This window comes from Artibeus jamaicensis, unplaced genomic scaffold (assembly GCF_021234435.1).
Source record: "Artibeus jamaicensis isolate MK-2021 breed Jamaican fruit bat unplaced genomic scaffold, CSHL_Jam_final contig_384, whole genome shotgun sequence".
Classification (NCBI taxonomy): Eukaryota; Metazoa; Chordata; class Mammalia; order Chiroptera; family Phyllostomidae; genus Artibeus; species Artibeus jamaicensis.
The window spans coordinates 12,583,897-12,600,233 of NW_026521810.1; the positions used below are offsets into that span (position 1 = coordinate 12,583,897).

General features: G+C 37.8%; 1 protein-coding gene across 2 annotated transcripts in view; it reads right to left on the reverse strand.

The window, feature by feature from the left end:
• The window catches only part of CKAP2L (cytoskeleton associated protein 2 like), a 30,599-nt gene extending 20,307 nt beyond the window's left edge, over nt 1–10,292 (reverse strand). Inside the window, exons 1-3 of one of the 2 annotated variants that reach the window (XM_037168002.2) lie at nt 10,230–10,292; nt 8,529–8,595; nt 6,693–6,744 (exon numbers count right to left, since the gene is read on the reverse strand). In XM_037168002.2, coding sequence (XP_037023897.2) covers nt 6,693–6,744; nt 8,529–8,595; nt 10,230–10,260 — 150 coding nt within the window. In that variant the 5' untranslated portion in view covers nt 10,261–10,292. Of the gene's footprint in view, nt 1–6,692; nt 6,745–6,944; nt 7,074–8,528; nt 8,596–10,229 lie in introns of those variants that run through there. The other variant, XM_053664512.1, reaches the window with a different exon arrangement.
• Between the last annotated feature and the right edge of the window lie 6,045 nt (nt 10,293–16,337).

Below are 16,337 nucleotides of genomic sequence, written 5' to 3' on the forward strand. Positions count from 1 at the left end.
GTCACCTAAAATGGAAAGACAAAAAAAGAACCTGCAATCAAAAGGAATGGAAGACTCCCCCACTAAAATAGCTAAATGAAGCAGAGGTAAGCAAACTATCAGATAAAGAATTTAAAATAATGGTTATAAAGGATGCTCAAGGAACTCGCAGACAACTACAAGGAACTGAGCGAGAACTATAACAGTATGAAAAAGGAAATAGAGAGCCCTGGCTGGCGTAGCTCAGTGGATTGAGCGCGGGCCTGCGAACCAGAGTATCGCGGTTCGATTCCCAGTCAGGGCACATGCCTGGGTTGCAGACCAGTTCCCAGCAGGGGATGCATGAGAGGCAACCATACATTGATATTTCTTTCCCACTCTTTCTCCTTCCCTTCCCCTCTATCGAAAAATAAATAAATAAAATATTTAAAAAAAAAAAAGGAAATAGAAACTGTAAACAAAAACCAGGAAGAAATGAAAAATAAAATTTCAGAAATAAAAAAGCACAGTAGAAGGAATTACAAGCAGACTGGAGGAAGCAGAGAACTGAATTAGTGAGCTGAAAGACAAGGTGGAAAGAAACATTCAGGCAGAACTGCACAGAAAAAGACTAAAAAAATATGAAGATAGCTTAAGAGAACTCCAAGATCACATGAAATGCAACATTCAAATCATAGGAATACCAGAAGGTGAAGAAAAGGAACAAGGGATAGAAACCCTGTCTGAAAAGATAATGACAAAAAACTTCTGAACTCAGAGAGGGAAAAAAACTATGGAAGCCCAGAGTCCCAATCAAGATGAACCAACCCAAAGGGACCAACTCCAAGACACATCATAATTAAAACACCAAGTTTTAAAGACAAAGAAAGAATCTTAAAAGCAGCAAAGGAGAAACAAGAAGTAACAAACAAAGGGGCTCTGATAAGGCTAGCAGCTGATTTCTCAACAGAAACACTCTAATCCATGGCAAGAGATATTCCAAGTAATGAAAAACAAAGGCCTGTGACCAAGATTACTCCACCCAGTGAGGCTCTCAATTAAAATGGAAGGCAAAATAAAGAGTTTCCCAGACAAAAAAAGGCTGAAAGAAGATACTTCCACCAAACCAGCATTGCAAGATATGCTAAAGGCACTACCATAAGAAAAGAAAGGAAAAAGAGTGAGAGAGAGGAACACAGGTACAAAGGGGGAAAAATGAATAAATATCTATCAATAATAACCTTAAATGTGAATAGATTAAATGCTCCAATAAAAAGACATAGAGTAGCTGAATGGATAACAAAACATGACCCACACATGTTCTGCCTACAAGAGACCTACCTTAGAACAAAAGATCTACACAGACTAAAAGTGAAAAGTTGAAAAAATATTCCAAGAAAATGGACAAGAAAAAAAGCTGGGGTAGCAATACTAATACCAGACAAAAGAGTCTTCAAAACAAGGGCTATAAAAAGAAACTCAGAAGGATACTTCATAATACTCAAGGGAAGAATCCATCAAGAAGACATATACATTATAAACATATATGCACCCAACATAGGAGCACCCAAATACATAAGGAGAATCTTGGAGGACTTCAAGAAAGATATTGACAGCAACACTATTATAGTAGGGGATTTTAACACCCCGCTGTCAAAAATGGTCAGATCTTCCAAATAAAATATTAACAAAGATACTGTGGCATTGAACAATATCCTAGGTCAAATGGACTTAACTGATATATATATATAGAATTTTTCATCCCAAAGAAGCAAAAATACACATTCTTTTCAAATTTACAAGGAACAGTTTCAAAGATAGACCACATGATAGGACACAAAACAAGCCTCAACAAATTCAAGAATATTGAAATAATATCAAGTATTTTCTCTGACCACAAAAGACTGAAACTAGAAATGAACTTCAAGAAAAAAACTCAAAAACTCTAAACTTCATGGAGATTAAATAGCATGATATTAAACAATGAATGGGTTAAGAATGAGATCAAGGAAGAAATCAAAAAGTTTCTTGAAACAAATAAAAATGAACTCACAATGACCCAAAACTTATGGGTCACAGCAAAGGCAGTCCTGAGAGGGAAGCTCATAGCAATACAGGCCTACCTAAAACATACAAACATTTTAGATGAACAACCTAACCCTACATCTACAGTAATTAGAGGAGCAACAACAGAGACAGCCCAGAGCAAGTAGAATGAAGGAAATAACCAAGATCAGAGCAGAATTAAATGACATAGAGACTAAGAGAAGAATTCTAAGGATCAACAAAATCCAGGAGCTGGTTCTTTGAAAAGATAAACAAAATTGACAATACTTTAAGCAGACTCATCAAGAAAAAAAGAGAAAGGTCCCCAAATAAACTCAATCAGAAATAAGAGGAGAGATTACAACTGATACCACAGAAATACAAAGGATTGTAAGAAATTACTACAAAGAACTATATGCCAAGAAATTTGAAAACATAGGTAAAATGGACAAACTTCTATAAAAATATAATCTTCCAAAACTGAATGAGGCAGGAAGCCTGAACAGACCAATAACAGCTGACGAAATTGAAACTGTAGTAAAAAAAACTCCTGACCCACAAAAGCCCTGGATCAGACGATTTCACAGGAGAATTTTACAAATCATTTAAGGAAGAGGTAATCCCCATCCTTCAGAGACTATTCCAAAAAATCCAAGAAGATGGAAGATTCCCAAATTCTTTTTATGAAGCCAGCATCATCCTAATCCCAAAACCAGCTAAAGACAATGAAGAAAGAAAACTACAGGCTGATATCGATGGTGACAGATGCTCAAATCTCAACAAAATATTGGCAAACTGCATCCAGCAATACATTAAAAAGATCATGCACCATGATCAAGTGGGATTCATCCAGAGATGCAAGGATGGTGCAATATTCACAAATCAATAAACATATTACATCACATAAACAAAAGAAAAGACAAAAAAATCACATGACCCTATCAACAGATGCGGAAAAAGCATTTGATAAGGTACAGCCCCCTTTTATTACAGCACCCTTTTATGATAAAAACACTCAGCAAAGTGGGAACAGAGGAAGCATTCCTCAACATAATAAAGGCCATACATGAGAGACCTACAGCCAACATCATACTTGATGGGCAAAAACTAAAAGCATTCCCTTTAAGACCAGGAACAAGACAAGGATATCTGCTTTTACCACTTTTATTCAACATAGTATTGAAAGTCCTAGCTACAGCAATCAGACAAGAAATAGAAATAAAAGGCATCCAAATTAGAAAGGAGGAAGCAAAACTGTCATTGTTTGCAGATGACATGATAGTGTACATAGAAAACCCTATAGACTCCACCAAAACAATACTCAACCTAATAAATGAATCTGGCTCAGTAGTGTGGTACAAAATCAACATTCAGAAACTGAAGGCATTTTTGTACACCAAAAATGAAATATGAGAAACAGAAACCAAATCCCATTTGATAGAACAAGAAAAGTAAAATACCTAGAAATAAACCTAACCAAGGAGGTAAAAGACCTGTGCTCAGAAAACTACACAACACTGAAGAAATAAATTAAGGAAGATACGAAGAAATGGAAGCATATACCATTTTCATGGATTGGGAGAATTAACACATCAAAGTGTCCATACTGCCCAAAGCAATTTATAGATTCAGTGCAATCCCTATTAACGTACCAATGACAAATTTTGCAGATATAGAACAAACACTTCAAAAATTTATATGGAACCATAAATATCCCTGAATAGCTGCAGCAATTTTGAGAAAGAAGAACAAAGTAGGAGGGATCACAATACCTGATATCAAACTGTGTTACAAGGCTACTGTTATCAATACAGACTGATAGCCTGGTACTGGCATAAGAACAAACACATAGACCAATGAAACAGAATAGAGAGCTCAGAAATAAGTCCAAGTCTCTATGGTCAATTAATATTCAACAAAGGGGGAAGAAGCATAAAATGGAGTAAAAATAACCTCTTCAACAAATGGTGCTGGGAGATCTGGACAGCTACATCCAAAAAAATGAAAGTCAATCACCAACTTATACCATACGTAAAAATAAATTTAAGGTGGATAAAAGACTTAAAATAAGTTGTGTCACCATAAAAGTCCTACAGGAGAACATAGGCAGGAAAATCTCAGATATTCCACACAACAATATTTTCACTGATATGTCTCCTAGAGCAAGGAACATAAAGGAAAGAATAAACAAATATGATCTCATAAAAATGAAAAGCTTCTGCACAGCTAAAGAAAACAGCATTACAATGAGAAAGGAAAACCAACTGTATGGGAAAACATAGTTGCCAATGATACCTCAGACACGAGTGTTATCTTCAAAATATATAAAGAACTCACACTACTCCACTCAAGGAATACAAAAAACCCAATTAAAAAATGGGCAAAGGACTTGAACAGACAATTCTCCAAGGAGGACATAATAAAGGGTCCAGAGACACATGAAAAGATGCTCAGCATCACTAGCCATCAGAGAGATGCAAATTAAAACCACAATGAGATACTACTTCACACTTGTCACAATGACCATCATAAACAAATCAACAAGCAAGTGTTGGAAAGGATGTGGAGAAAAGGGAACCCTAGTGCACTGTTGACTGGTGGTAGGAATTAAGACTGGTGTAGCCACTATGGAAAACAGTATAGAATTTCCTCAGAAAACTAAAAATAGAACTGCTTTTTGACCTGGCGATTCCACTGCTGGGATTATACCCTAAGAACCCTGAAACTCCAGTTCAAAAGATCCTATGCACCCCAATGTTCATAGCAGCACCATTTACAATAGCCAAGTGCTGGAAGCAACCTAAGTGCCCATCAGTAAATAATTGGATCAAACAACTATAGTACATTTACACAGTGGAATTCTATGCAGCAGAAAGAAAGAGCTCCTACCCTTTATGACAGCATGGATGGAACTGGAGAGCATTATGCTAAGTGAAATAAGCCAGGTGGTTGAAAGACAAATACCATATGCCCTTACCTATAAGTGGAACCCAATCGACAAAACAAACAAGCAAGCAAAATATAACCAGAGACATTGAAATTAAGAATAAACTGACAGTAATCAGAGGGGAGGTGGGAGGAAGGGGGAAGGGTTTTTCAAGAACATGTATAAAGGACACATGGACAAAACCAAGGGTGGGTAGGATCAACAGTAGGAAGCGGGGATGGCTGGGGTGGGGGTAAAATGAAGACAATTGTACTTGAACAACAATAAAAAAACACATAAAGAAACTCAAAGAAATACAAAAAATAGAAATAAAGTTACTTTTTCACTTGTAAAAAAAAAAAAAGAACTGCTATGGTAAAGGACAGGAGCATTAGTACTGAAAGCAATTACTCAGAAAGGTGAGTTTGGCAGAGGTTTGTAGAACATATAGCTCCAGGGGAAAATATGAGAGTGCCGGAGCTACCATTCTTTATGTTTCATTCAATATTTCCAAGAATTACTATGTACACTTTGTGAGTATGTAAAGAAAGTCTGTCACCAGAGTCACCTGGCATTAAGGGCAAGGCAATGTCCACTCTAGCATTGTACGGGTATCTGTGGTATTGCTGGGGTGGGCGCAGAGATAGATGGTGCACCCACACAGCTATAGCTGGGTTACCTTTGACTCCCAACATTCATATCCATCTCTGATCTCTCCACTATCACTTACTGCTCAGGCACAAAGATTGATATCAAAATGTGCTGTTCCCTAGTTGTTCTTTATTATACATGAAAAAATGAGATATAATTTGCATCCCATAACAATTTAAAGCAAATAATTTAGTGGGTTTTAGTATATTTACAGGGTTGCAAAACCATCTCCACTAATTTCAGAACATTTTTATCAACCCAGAAAGAAATCCCATACTGTTAAACGTCACTCCCTATTTCCCTCTCTCCATAGATTCTGACAACACTTATCTACTTTGTTTCCATAGAGCTAGCTATTCTTTACATTTCATATGAATGGAATTATACAGTATAAGGCCTTTTCTATCTGGCTTCTTTCACTTAGCATTACATTTTCAAGACTCACCCATGTTATAGCATGTATCAGTACTTCATTACTTTACTTTCTGTTTAATAAATTTTAATGTTTAGTGTAGTTTTAGGTCTACATTGAAATTGAGTGAAAAAAAGATAGAGTTCCCATAAACTCATGCCTGCACATGTACTTCATTATTTTTTATAGCTGAATATATATTCCATTAGACCTCAAATATGTTGGGATCCTTTTCCATTTTATCCACAATCTGGCTGAATGGAACCGATGAGGAAATACGTTCTTGTTACGCAGCATTCCAAAGTGGCTGAGCCTATACAGGCTGTCAGCTCTGTCATTTAATAGCTATCCCGTGACTCAGTTCCTTCATCTGTAAAATGGAGCTACTAACGGTACCTACCTCACAAGGCTGTAAGGACTCAATGAGTTAACACAAATGAGAAAAGTACAGACACACAGTAGGTGTTCAATAAATGTTAGCTATGAAGAGACCAAAGTGCACTTAAGAATTTTTTTTTGAGTTATCAAAGTTGAACTATAATGTTATACTTTTCAAAAAACAATTCTGTCCCTATGAACTGTTCTTATATTTATAAAAAATATTTGTGCAAAACATTTTCTTTAGGTTGCTAACATTTTTATTCTTTTATTACTAATCATACAAAATAGATATTTTTTAAAAGTCTAATTTCTACTTACAGATTTGGAGGGCAGAGGATTTGGGCAATTATTCTTGGCTTTTAGATAGGGCCTACAGAAGACAAAATAAGATTAATTCTTAGTATAGAAGGATCACAAGGACCTGGGATATATAGTGATTAAAAATGAAATTTAAATCATTAAAATTTCTGTGTATGGTAAAATAATTCAAAACAATATTCAATGAAGTCTCCTTATTCTCCCTTCCTTAGTCCCAATATTCTTCTCCTCAGAGACCGTCACTGCTCTTACCTACTTATCTGTGATCCCTTCAGAGAGGTCTTACGTGGACACCGTATTCCAACCATACGTCTTTTCTTTATATTTGCACAGTCTTATTAATTGCAACATCATTCCTGGAACACTGTAGTGTGCTAGGCACTGCAGATACAATGCCAAACAAATTTTTAAAAACTTGTTTTAAGTATCTTCAAACAGTGAATTCTCAGGGGAAAAGGTGATATAATTAACCATCCCCCCAGGCATATATACTATCTAGCTATACAGGAAAAATACAGGAAAAATATACAGGAAACTATACAGGAAAAATTTGGAAGGATTTAACCCCCATGGATCAAAAGCAATTGCCAGGCTAACAGGCACTCTGACCATGACTTGATGTGTGTTTCTCCCAGCTTTGAATGTAAGCCCTGGAAGGGCTGGACCACTCTGTCTTTTTTTTTTTTCATCTCCCTGAGGACATGCTTATTGATTTTAGAGAGAGGGGACAAGAGGGAAAGAAACATCCATGTGAAAGAGAAACACTGATTGGTCGCCTTCTCATATGCACTCTGGGGATGAACCCGCAACCTAGGCTTGTACCCTGGACTGGGAATTGAACCCTTGACCTTTTGGTTTACTTGACAGTGCTCCGACCAACCGAGCCACACTAGCCAAGGCAGGACTGCTCTGTCTTGTTAAGCACCATGCCTTCAGAACCAACAGTGATATATTACTGCTAATAAATAAACAGTAATAAATCTGTTGAATAAATTCACTAAGTTTCTTTAATCGAGGAAATAGAGTTGAATGAAAACCCAAAGTAAAAAGAAACTAAAATAAAGGATGAAAGCTAACTGTGTAAAAATTCATTTTGTAAAAAAAGTTTAGCAACGCAGGTGGGCAGAAAATTTATTTATCAATGCTCAGAAGATAAATAACATCATTAAGATGGCAAGATATTGACAAAAGATAAAAGTGAATCGATCATATCATGTCCACCTTAAGAGTAAGTGATAAGACAGTGATTTTCAACCGGTGTGCTGCCAAGAATTTTTAAAACATGCAGTACCTGACTACTTAGGAGCACTGACCTCTTTTCCCTTAGATTGTCAAATAAAAAATGACAACAACCAACACAACCATAGCTGTCTGGTGTGAATGAATGAATAAAAATTATGCCTATTTTTTGTAAGATTGGCAAAAAATATACTTTTTGGTGTGTTGCAGAGTCTTAGTAATTAGTATATATGTGCCATGAGAGGAAAATGGCTGAAAACTGCTGTGCTCTGAGAATGACCAAAGAACACCACCAGGCGGAAGGATGTTCACGTGCAACTATGTCAGACTGAACGTTGCCTTCACAAGAATTACTTTCCCAGGAATAAAGGCAGGGACAGGAAAAGCTTCTAGCATGGTAGGTAATATTGTAGATAGATTTCTCCCTCCCTCCTTTGGAGACTATCACAACGGCAATGCTTAAGTCTTTGCCAGTGTACTAGCTACTGCCCAGAGGTTTTTGTTATGCTTGAACTGAAATGCCCCCTTGATAGGGCTTTAAATAGCTATTAGCAACCAGGACAACAAGAATCATGTAAGTGTGGGAGACAAACTCACTTGGTGTTTTGGCACTTCAGTTTTCCCTTGGCTGCTAGATACTCCTGGAGCTTTCTCTGCCGCTCTTCTGAAAAACAGACAAGCAAACAACAGAACTTCAGCTTGGGATTTTAACCAGTTTGTTTATATTTTAAAGGATGACACTTTCAAGAAAGATTTCGGCTTTGGACCATGCCTCCAAATTAATATCAACATTAACCATATCATTTATATGCCAGGTCCCATATTACGCCCTTCACACTTATATTACTTACTCTAATCTGCACACCAATCCTGTGAGGTATTTTACTGTCTGAAACGTGAAGAGGGTAAATGATTTATCCAAAGTTACCCAGCTAATTTGTGCCAAAGCCAGGATTTGAAGCCAGGTTTATTCAACCCTAGGGCCCTTGCTCACAGGCACTGTTCACAGCTACAACATATGCTTGTGTGAATCAGGTCTGTTACCGGTTCACCTGAACTGGTGAGTTAGGTCTGGTTTTATTATATTTTTTTCCAACAGGGATGATGATTTTTGTCTACAAACCCTTACTTAGTTACTTGTGGGACTAAGAACAAAATAAGCCAGGTTAGGGAGTTCATAGTAAATATCTATATAGTAATTTTCTAAGCAAGGCATTTGTAAGAGGATGAAAGTCAGTATTTCTGCTTTCAAGTTTCAGTGTAATAGTGGAGATAAACACCACAATAATTACAATACAAGGCAAAACCTAGGTGCCATAAGAGAGGGTTAAAGAAAGAATTATGGGAATTCATAGGCAGGAACTGAGGGGAGTAGGTGGTTGGAAAAGACTAAAATTCAATAGCTAAAAAAAAAAAAAAAAAAGAAAAGAAAAGAAAAAAAAAAGACTACAGGGTGCAAATCTGTTCTCCACCTCACCTAACCAGAGCTGCTCCAGTATCCCCATCTGGTTCTGATGCACACAGGTATTAAATAATAAGTCTGTTGAATAAATGCACTACGTTTATTTAATCAACGAAATACAGTTGAATAAAAACCCAAAGTTAAAAGAAACTAAAATAAAGGACGAAAGCTAACTTTGTAAACATTCCTTTTGTAAAAAAAGTTGAGCAACCCAGGTGGACAGAAAATTTATCAAGTGCTCAGAAGAGGGAATTTATTAATTCTCATGGGAGCCAGACCACGCCAGGCAGTGGAGAACAGGGGCTGCGGGGGTCTGACAGGCCGGCTAAGACCCCAGTTCTGGGACTTCTGGCACATTAACAAAGCGTTGCTGAGCCATAATATGAGGACAGAAGTGCCCAACTTTAAGGGTCGGGTCTTTAAGTGAAGCGCCCAGGACGAGTTAGGTATACAGATGTCATCACCTACACCATCCAAACACAGTAGCACACGGGAGATGGGTTTCTGGGACCCACGCCCTCGAAGCGGAGGCCAGATCCACCCCAGCCGCTGTGCAGGCTCGGGCCGGCGGGGGCCACTCAGGGCCGGGGGTGGCTGGGGGGCGCTTGGCTCCACCTGGACGCACAACCTGGGCCAACCAAGGAGGCGACTATGACGCCCCTTCAGAGCAGCTGTGGGACCTGCTGGGAAAGTGCCAGCGGGATCCTGGGATTCCCCGCGCATACTGGTGTCTCCTTTGGGCCTCAAATACCCCGACAGGGGCCCCGAGACAGGCGAGGCAGCCGGTAGCCTCTGCAGACACAGTCCGCTGCGCCCCGCTGTCTCAGAGCACTCACCCGCAGCGGCAGCCAGCGTAGACTTCGCCATACCAGCTCCTCCACGACAGTTGATTTTCAAAGGCCGCGCCGGAGCTAGGGATGAGCACGTCACCCGTGTCTGCTCGCATTGGCTGCCAAGGGTTTAAAGCCACCAATAGGAAGCGGGAGAGGGCGGGACAAGAGAAAAATATTAGCTCTGCGGTTGGCTCTGCTCAGGGCGTGGTGATGCTAGAGCTTCCGGTAACAGCATCGCTGTGTAACCTGTCAGACTCACAAAAGAATAGAATAAATCCCAAATAGATGCAGAAGAAGCATTTGACAAAATTCAGTATGTATTTCTGATTAAAATTCCCAACAAACTGGGTATAAAAGGAAAGTCCCTCAACATAATAAAGGCCATAAATGACAAGCCCCCAGCTAACATCAACTCAAAAGCTTTTCCCGTAAGATCAGAAACAAGGCAAGAATGTCCTCTCTCATCCTTTTAAGTCAACATAGTACTGCAAGTTCTAGCTAGAGCAATTAGGCATAAGTAAGTGGCAACCAAATAATAAAGGGAAAAGTAAAATAGTCGCTATTTGCAGATGATATATTATATATAGATAACTCTGAAAACTCCACCAAAAGTAAACAAACAAATAAAAAGCCTATTAGTTTCAGTGAATTTGCAAGATAGAAAGCCAATACATGAAAAAGCAGTTTTATTTCTATATACTAACAACAAACTATAAGAGAAATTAAGAGAACAACTCCATTTACAACTGTATCAAAAAAGAATAAAATACTTATGAATGAATTTAACCAAGGAAGTGGAAGATCTGTACAATGAAACCTATAAGTAAATGGAAAGATAATCAGTTCTCATAGATTAGAAGAAATACTTCCAAATTGTTAAAATGTCTATACTACCCTAAGCAATTGACAGATTCAGTGCAATCCCTATAAAAATTTTAATGGCATTTTTCACAGAAATAGAACAGTCTTGAAATTTATATGCAATCACAAAAGACTCCAAATAGCCAAACAACTCTTAAGACAGAAGAACAAAGCTGGAGTCATTGCACTTCCTGTTTCAGACTTTATTACAACACTAGAGTACTCAAAACTCTATGGTATTGGCACAAAGACATATAAATCAATGCAACAGGATAGAAAACACTACAATAAACCCGTGCATATATCATCAGTTAATTTTTTGGTGCAAGAGTCAAGAATATACATTGTAGAAAGGATAATCTTTTCAATCAATGATGTTGGGAATACTGAACAGCCACACTCAAAAGAATGAAACTGTACCCCTACCTTATGCCATACACAAAAATCAACTAAAATGGATTAAATATTTAAATTTTAGAGCCAAAGCTATAAAACTCCTTGAAGAAAACAGGGGGTAACTCCTTCACATTGGTCTTGGCAATTATTATTATTTTTTTTATTTGACACTAAGACAGAGGCGACAAGCAAAAATAAACAAGTGATACCATAGCAAATTAAAAACTTTTCTTACAGCTAAAGAAACCATTAACAAAATGAAAAGGCAACAAATGGAATGAAAGAAAATCTTTTCAAACCATCTACCTGATAAAGAGTTGATATCCAAAATATATAGAGAACTCACACATCTCAATAGTAAAAAAATCCAAATAGCTCAATTAAAAAAAAAGCCAAGGATCTGAATAGACATTTTTTAAAAGGCCATACATATGGCCAACTGATATATGAAAAGATGCTTGACATTACTAATCATCAGAAAAATGCAAATCAAAACCACAGTGAGATAGCACCTCACACATCTTAGAATGGCTGTCATAAAAAAGACAAGAGGAAACGAGGGTTGGTGAGCATGTGGAGAAAAGGAAACACTTATGCATTGTTGGTGGAAATGTAAATTGGTGTGGCCACTATGGAAAACAGCATGGAGATTCCTAAAAAAATTAACAATAGAACTCCTGTATAATCCAGGATTTACATTTCTAGGTATATATCAAAAAGCTCTTGATGTATATTCAATACCATGAGCATGGAGGTATTAAATAGATACCTGCATGCTCACGTTTATTGTAGCATTACTTACAATAGTCAGGCTATGAAAACAACCTGTGTTCAGTGGATGAATGGATAAATAAAAAAATTATTATAAAATATGTATATGCAATGGAATATTATTCAGCTATGGGAAAGAAAGATATCCTGATGTTTGTGAAAACATGGATGGACCTTGAAGACATTATATTAAGTGAAATAAGTCAGACAGAGAAAGATAAATGCTGCATGGCATCACTTATATGTGGAATCTAAATAAAAGTCAAACTCATAAAAACTTTTACTGTAAATTGTTATTCTGTTCGGCAAGTCTATAATCATTTAAAAATTCAGAAAAAAATAACATAACAAAAACCCTTATAAACCACTCAATCTCTCAGAGGGAAGGATTTTTAACATTTTGATGTGTACCTTTCTATAACCATTTAAATTTAAATTGTAAGTATTCTATCAGTTTTTAAAGATTTTATTTATTCATTTTTAGAGAGAGGGGAAGGGAGGGAAAAAGAGAGGGAGAGAAACATTGACATCAGAGAGGAACATCAGTTGGTTGCCTCTCGTAGGCACCCCAGTCTGGCATGTACCTGGACTGGGAACTGAACCAGTGACCTTTTGCCTTGCAGGATGATACCTAATCAACTGAGCCACATGGGTCAGGGTGATTGTAGGTACTTTAAATAAAAACAGTGTCACACTGTAAAATGTTTGTAACCTATTCTTTATACCCAACAATATATGGTGAAGAAAATAAAAAAAACATGACCACCAAATTACAGATGCCACAAAGCTGAGAGGAAAAGTCAATATATAAAAAATCAGAATCTTGAACAATCTAGATCTGAGACCAAATTAAGGTTAAATTTAATACAGATATATTTAAAGCTTGAACATAGTTTGAGAATTAGCCTAGGTTTTAATTGCCTTCAAACACTATATGAATCAATAATGTCACTTGCTTTCAAAAAGCTAATGTCACTTTCTAACAAAAGCATGGTGTCTAATATAGAAAGAACAAGATTCCACTTTGGGTCCTGCTGGTCTGACCATATTTTGAGTACTATATATAATTCTGGACAATAAATTTTATGAAAAATATTGGGAACATTGGTCATGACTCAAGAGGACAATTTTGACAAAAGTATGTGGTTATAACACCACCATACAGATTTGGACTCCCAACCATGATGAAGGCATAGTTAGATACATTTTGCCTCCTTGTACAAACAAACAAAAAAAGACAACAATTAAAAACAAAAAATAACCAGAACTGCTAGAAAATTGAACTCTATGGAAAGTCTGACAGCCAAGGAGTTAAAGAAGAAACATTCATCCAGACCAGTAGGAGGGGTGGAGATGTGCAGCCAGGATGGAGAGGACTGGCAGAAGGTGATGCCTGGAGGACTGGGGTGGGTGAGGTGGTGGCTGGCAGACCTGGCAGTCCCACATTTGCATGTGGATAAGCTGGAAAGAACAACTGGGGAGCGAGACAGACCATGCAATGAAGGGTTCCAGTGTGGGGAAATAAAGCCTCAAAATATCTGACTGGAAAAACCTGTGAGGGTTGAGGTAACAGAAGAAACTCCCAGCCTCACAGGAAAGTTTGTTGGAGAGACCCACAGGGTCCTAGAATGTACACAAACCCCCACTCCCCAGGGAATCAGCACCAGAAGGGCCCAATTTGCTTTTGGGTAGCAGCAGAAGTGAATGAAAAACAACAGAGAGCTGAATAAACAGAATTGTTCCCTCTTGGACTTCCCCACATAAAGCACTGCAACACAGCCATGTAGGTTGTCCTGACCTGACAAATACCTAAGGCTCCACCCCTGACTAGTAACAGGTACACTGAGAGAAAAAAAAAAAAGGCCAGAATGAAAGAACAGATCAAAGCTCCAGAAAAAAATACAGCTAAGTGATGAAGAGATAACCAGCCTACAAGATGCACAGTTCAAAACACTGGTAATCAAGGTGCCCACAGATATGTTTGAGTATGGTTACAAAATACAGGAAAAAGTGAAGGCTATGAAAAGTGAAATAAAGGAAAATGTACAGGTAACCAACTGTGAAGGGAAGGAAGCTGGCACTCAAATCATCAATTTAAAACAAAAGGAAGAAATAAACATTCAACCAGAACAGAATGAAGAAACAAGAATTCAAAAAATTGAGGAGGGACTTAGGAACCTCCAGGAGAACTTTAAATTATGCAACATCCAAATCATAGGAGTGCCAGAAGAGAAAAGGAAGAGCAAGAAATTGAAAACTTATTTGAACAAATAATGAAGAAAAACTTCCCCAATCTGGCCAAGGAAATAGACTTCCAGGAAGTCCAGGAAGTTCAGAGTCCCAAACAAGTTGAACCCAAGGAAGCACACACCAAGGCACATCATAATTACATCATCCAACATTAAAAATAAGGAGAGAATTCTAAAAACAGCAAGAGGAAAGAAGACAGTTACCTACAAAGGAGTTCCCATTAGACTATCAGCTGATTTCTCAAAAGAACTCTTATAGGCAAGAAGGGGCTGGATAGAAGTGTTTGAAGTCATGAAAGGCAAGGACCTATAGCAAAGATTACTCTATCCAGCAAAGCTATCATTTAGAATGGAAGGGCAGATAAAGTGCTTCCCAGATAAGGTAAAGTTAAAGGAGTTCATCATCACCAAGCCCTTATTATATGAAGTATTAAAGGGACTTATCTAAGAAATACAAGATGATCAAAACTATGAACAGTAAAATGACAACAAACTCATAACTATCAACAACTGAATCCAAAAAAACAAAACCAGACTAAGCCAACAACTAGAACAGAAACAGCATCACAGAAATGGAGACTCTCACTTGGGGATTTAACAGCGGGGAATGGGCAGGGGAGGTGGAGAATGGGGGGAAAGGTAGAGGAAATAAGCAGCATAAATGGTAGGTACAAAATAGACAGGGGTAAGTTAAGAGTAGTATAGGAATGGAGAAGACAAAGAACTTATGTGTATGAGCCATGGACATGTACTAAATGGGGAAGGAGGAAGGCAGGTGGGAGAGGTATGCAGGGCGAAGGGGCATAAAAGGGGAAAAATGGGACAACTGTAATAGCATAATCAATAAAATATATTTTAAAACGTGGAGATTTGGCTTTCCCCTCATCATTTTGGAAAGATGTATAAAGACCATCATAAAAGAAATAGACTCCAGAAAGTTCAGTGCCTGCACTGCTCAACCCCATCACGGTGAGCTTCTTACCATTCAGGCAGGGGAGATGACAATTGCATGGAGAAACAGCGTTCACCATATGCTTCTCTTCTCCTCTTTCTCTGATGTCACTTTCAGGATTTTACCTACTATATACCTGCTGTCTTCCAAATCTATATCTATTTCTAAATTCTCTTGAGTTGGGCAGATACATTATCATCTGCTCATTCTACATGTGTACTTGGGCATCCTGCAAGGAAATAGACTTCAAATACATGTCTAAAATGGTACTCCTCATACAGCATCCTGGTAGTGAGAAGAACTTCCTATTTCTGCCAAAAGTACTGATTGACAGAATCACTCACCCATTCTCCAGTACCAGGAAACTGAGTGTCATCTAAGATTACTTCTTTTCCATTATTTTCCACATCTAATTTCATTACCTTGATTTTAACTTTTTTCAGCTCAACATGTCTTGTATCCATGCCTTCTAAATGCATTGATTCCTTACTAACGTGGCTGTGTATGTGTGAATTTAGGTGGATAGTACACATTTACGCATGTGTTGTAAGAGCATAACATGAGCTACTGAGGATATTATCATTCTTTTTTTTTCTCATTTTTTTATTTAGTTATTTTTTAAGTACAGTTTTTTGTCTATTTCTCCCATCCAAGCTCCACCCCCCGGTACCGCGCTCCCCACCTCCCCCCCACCCCCCAGCCCTCGTCTGCATCCCTCACATTTGTTCCCCCAAATCCCTCCACCCTTCCCCCTGGGATATTATCATTCTTATTGCCATTTATCCACTGGCTAGCTTATAAAAGGGAGAGAAAATTCATAAAACCTTGGTTTGGTTTTGTAAAATAATACTACAGTTATTTTTTATGTGAACTTTTATCATT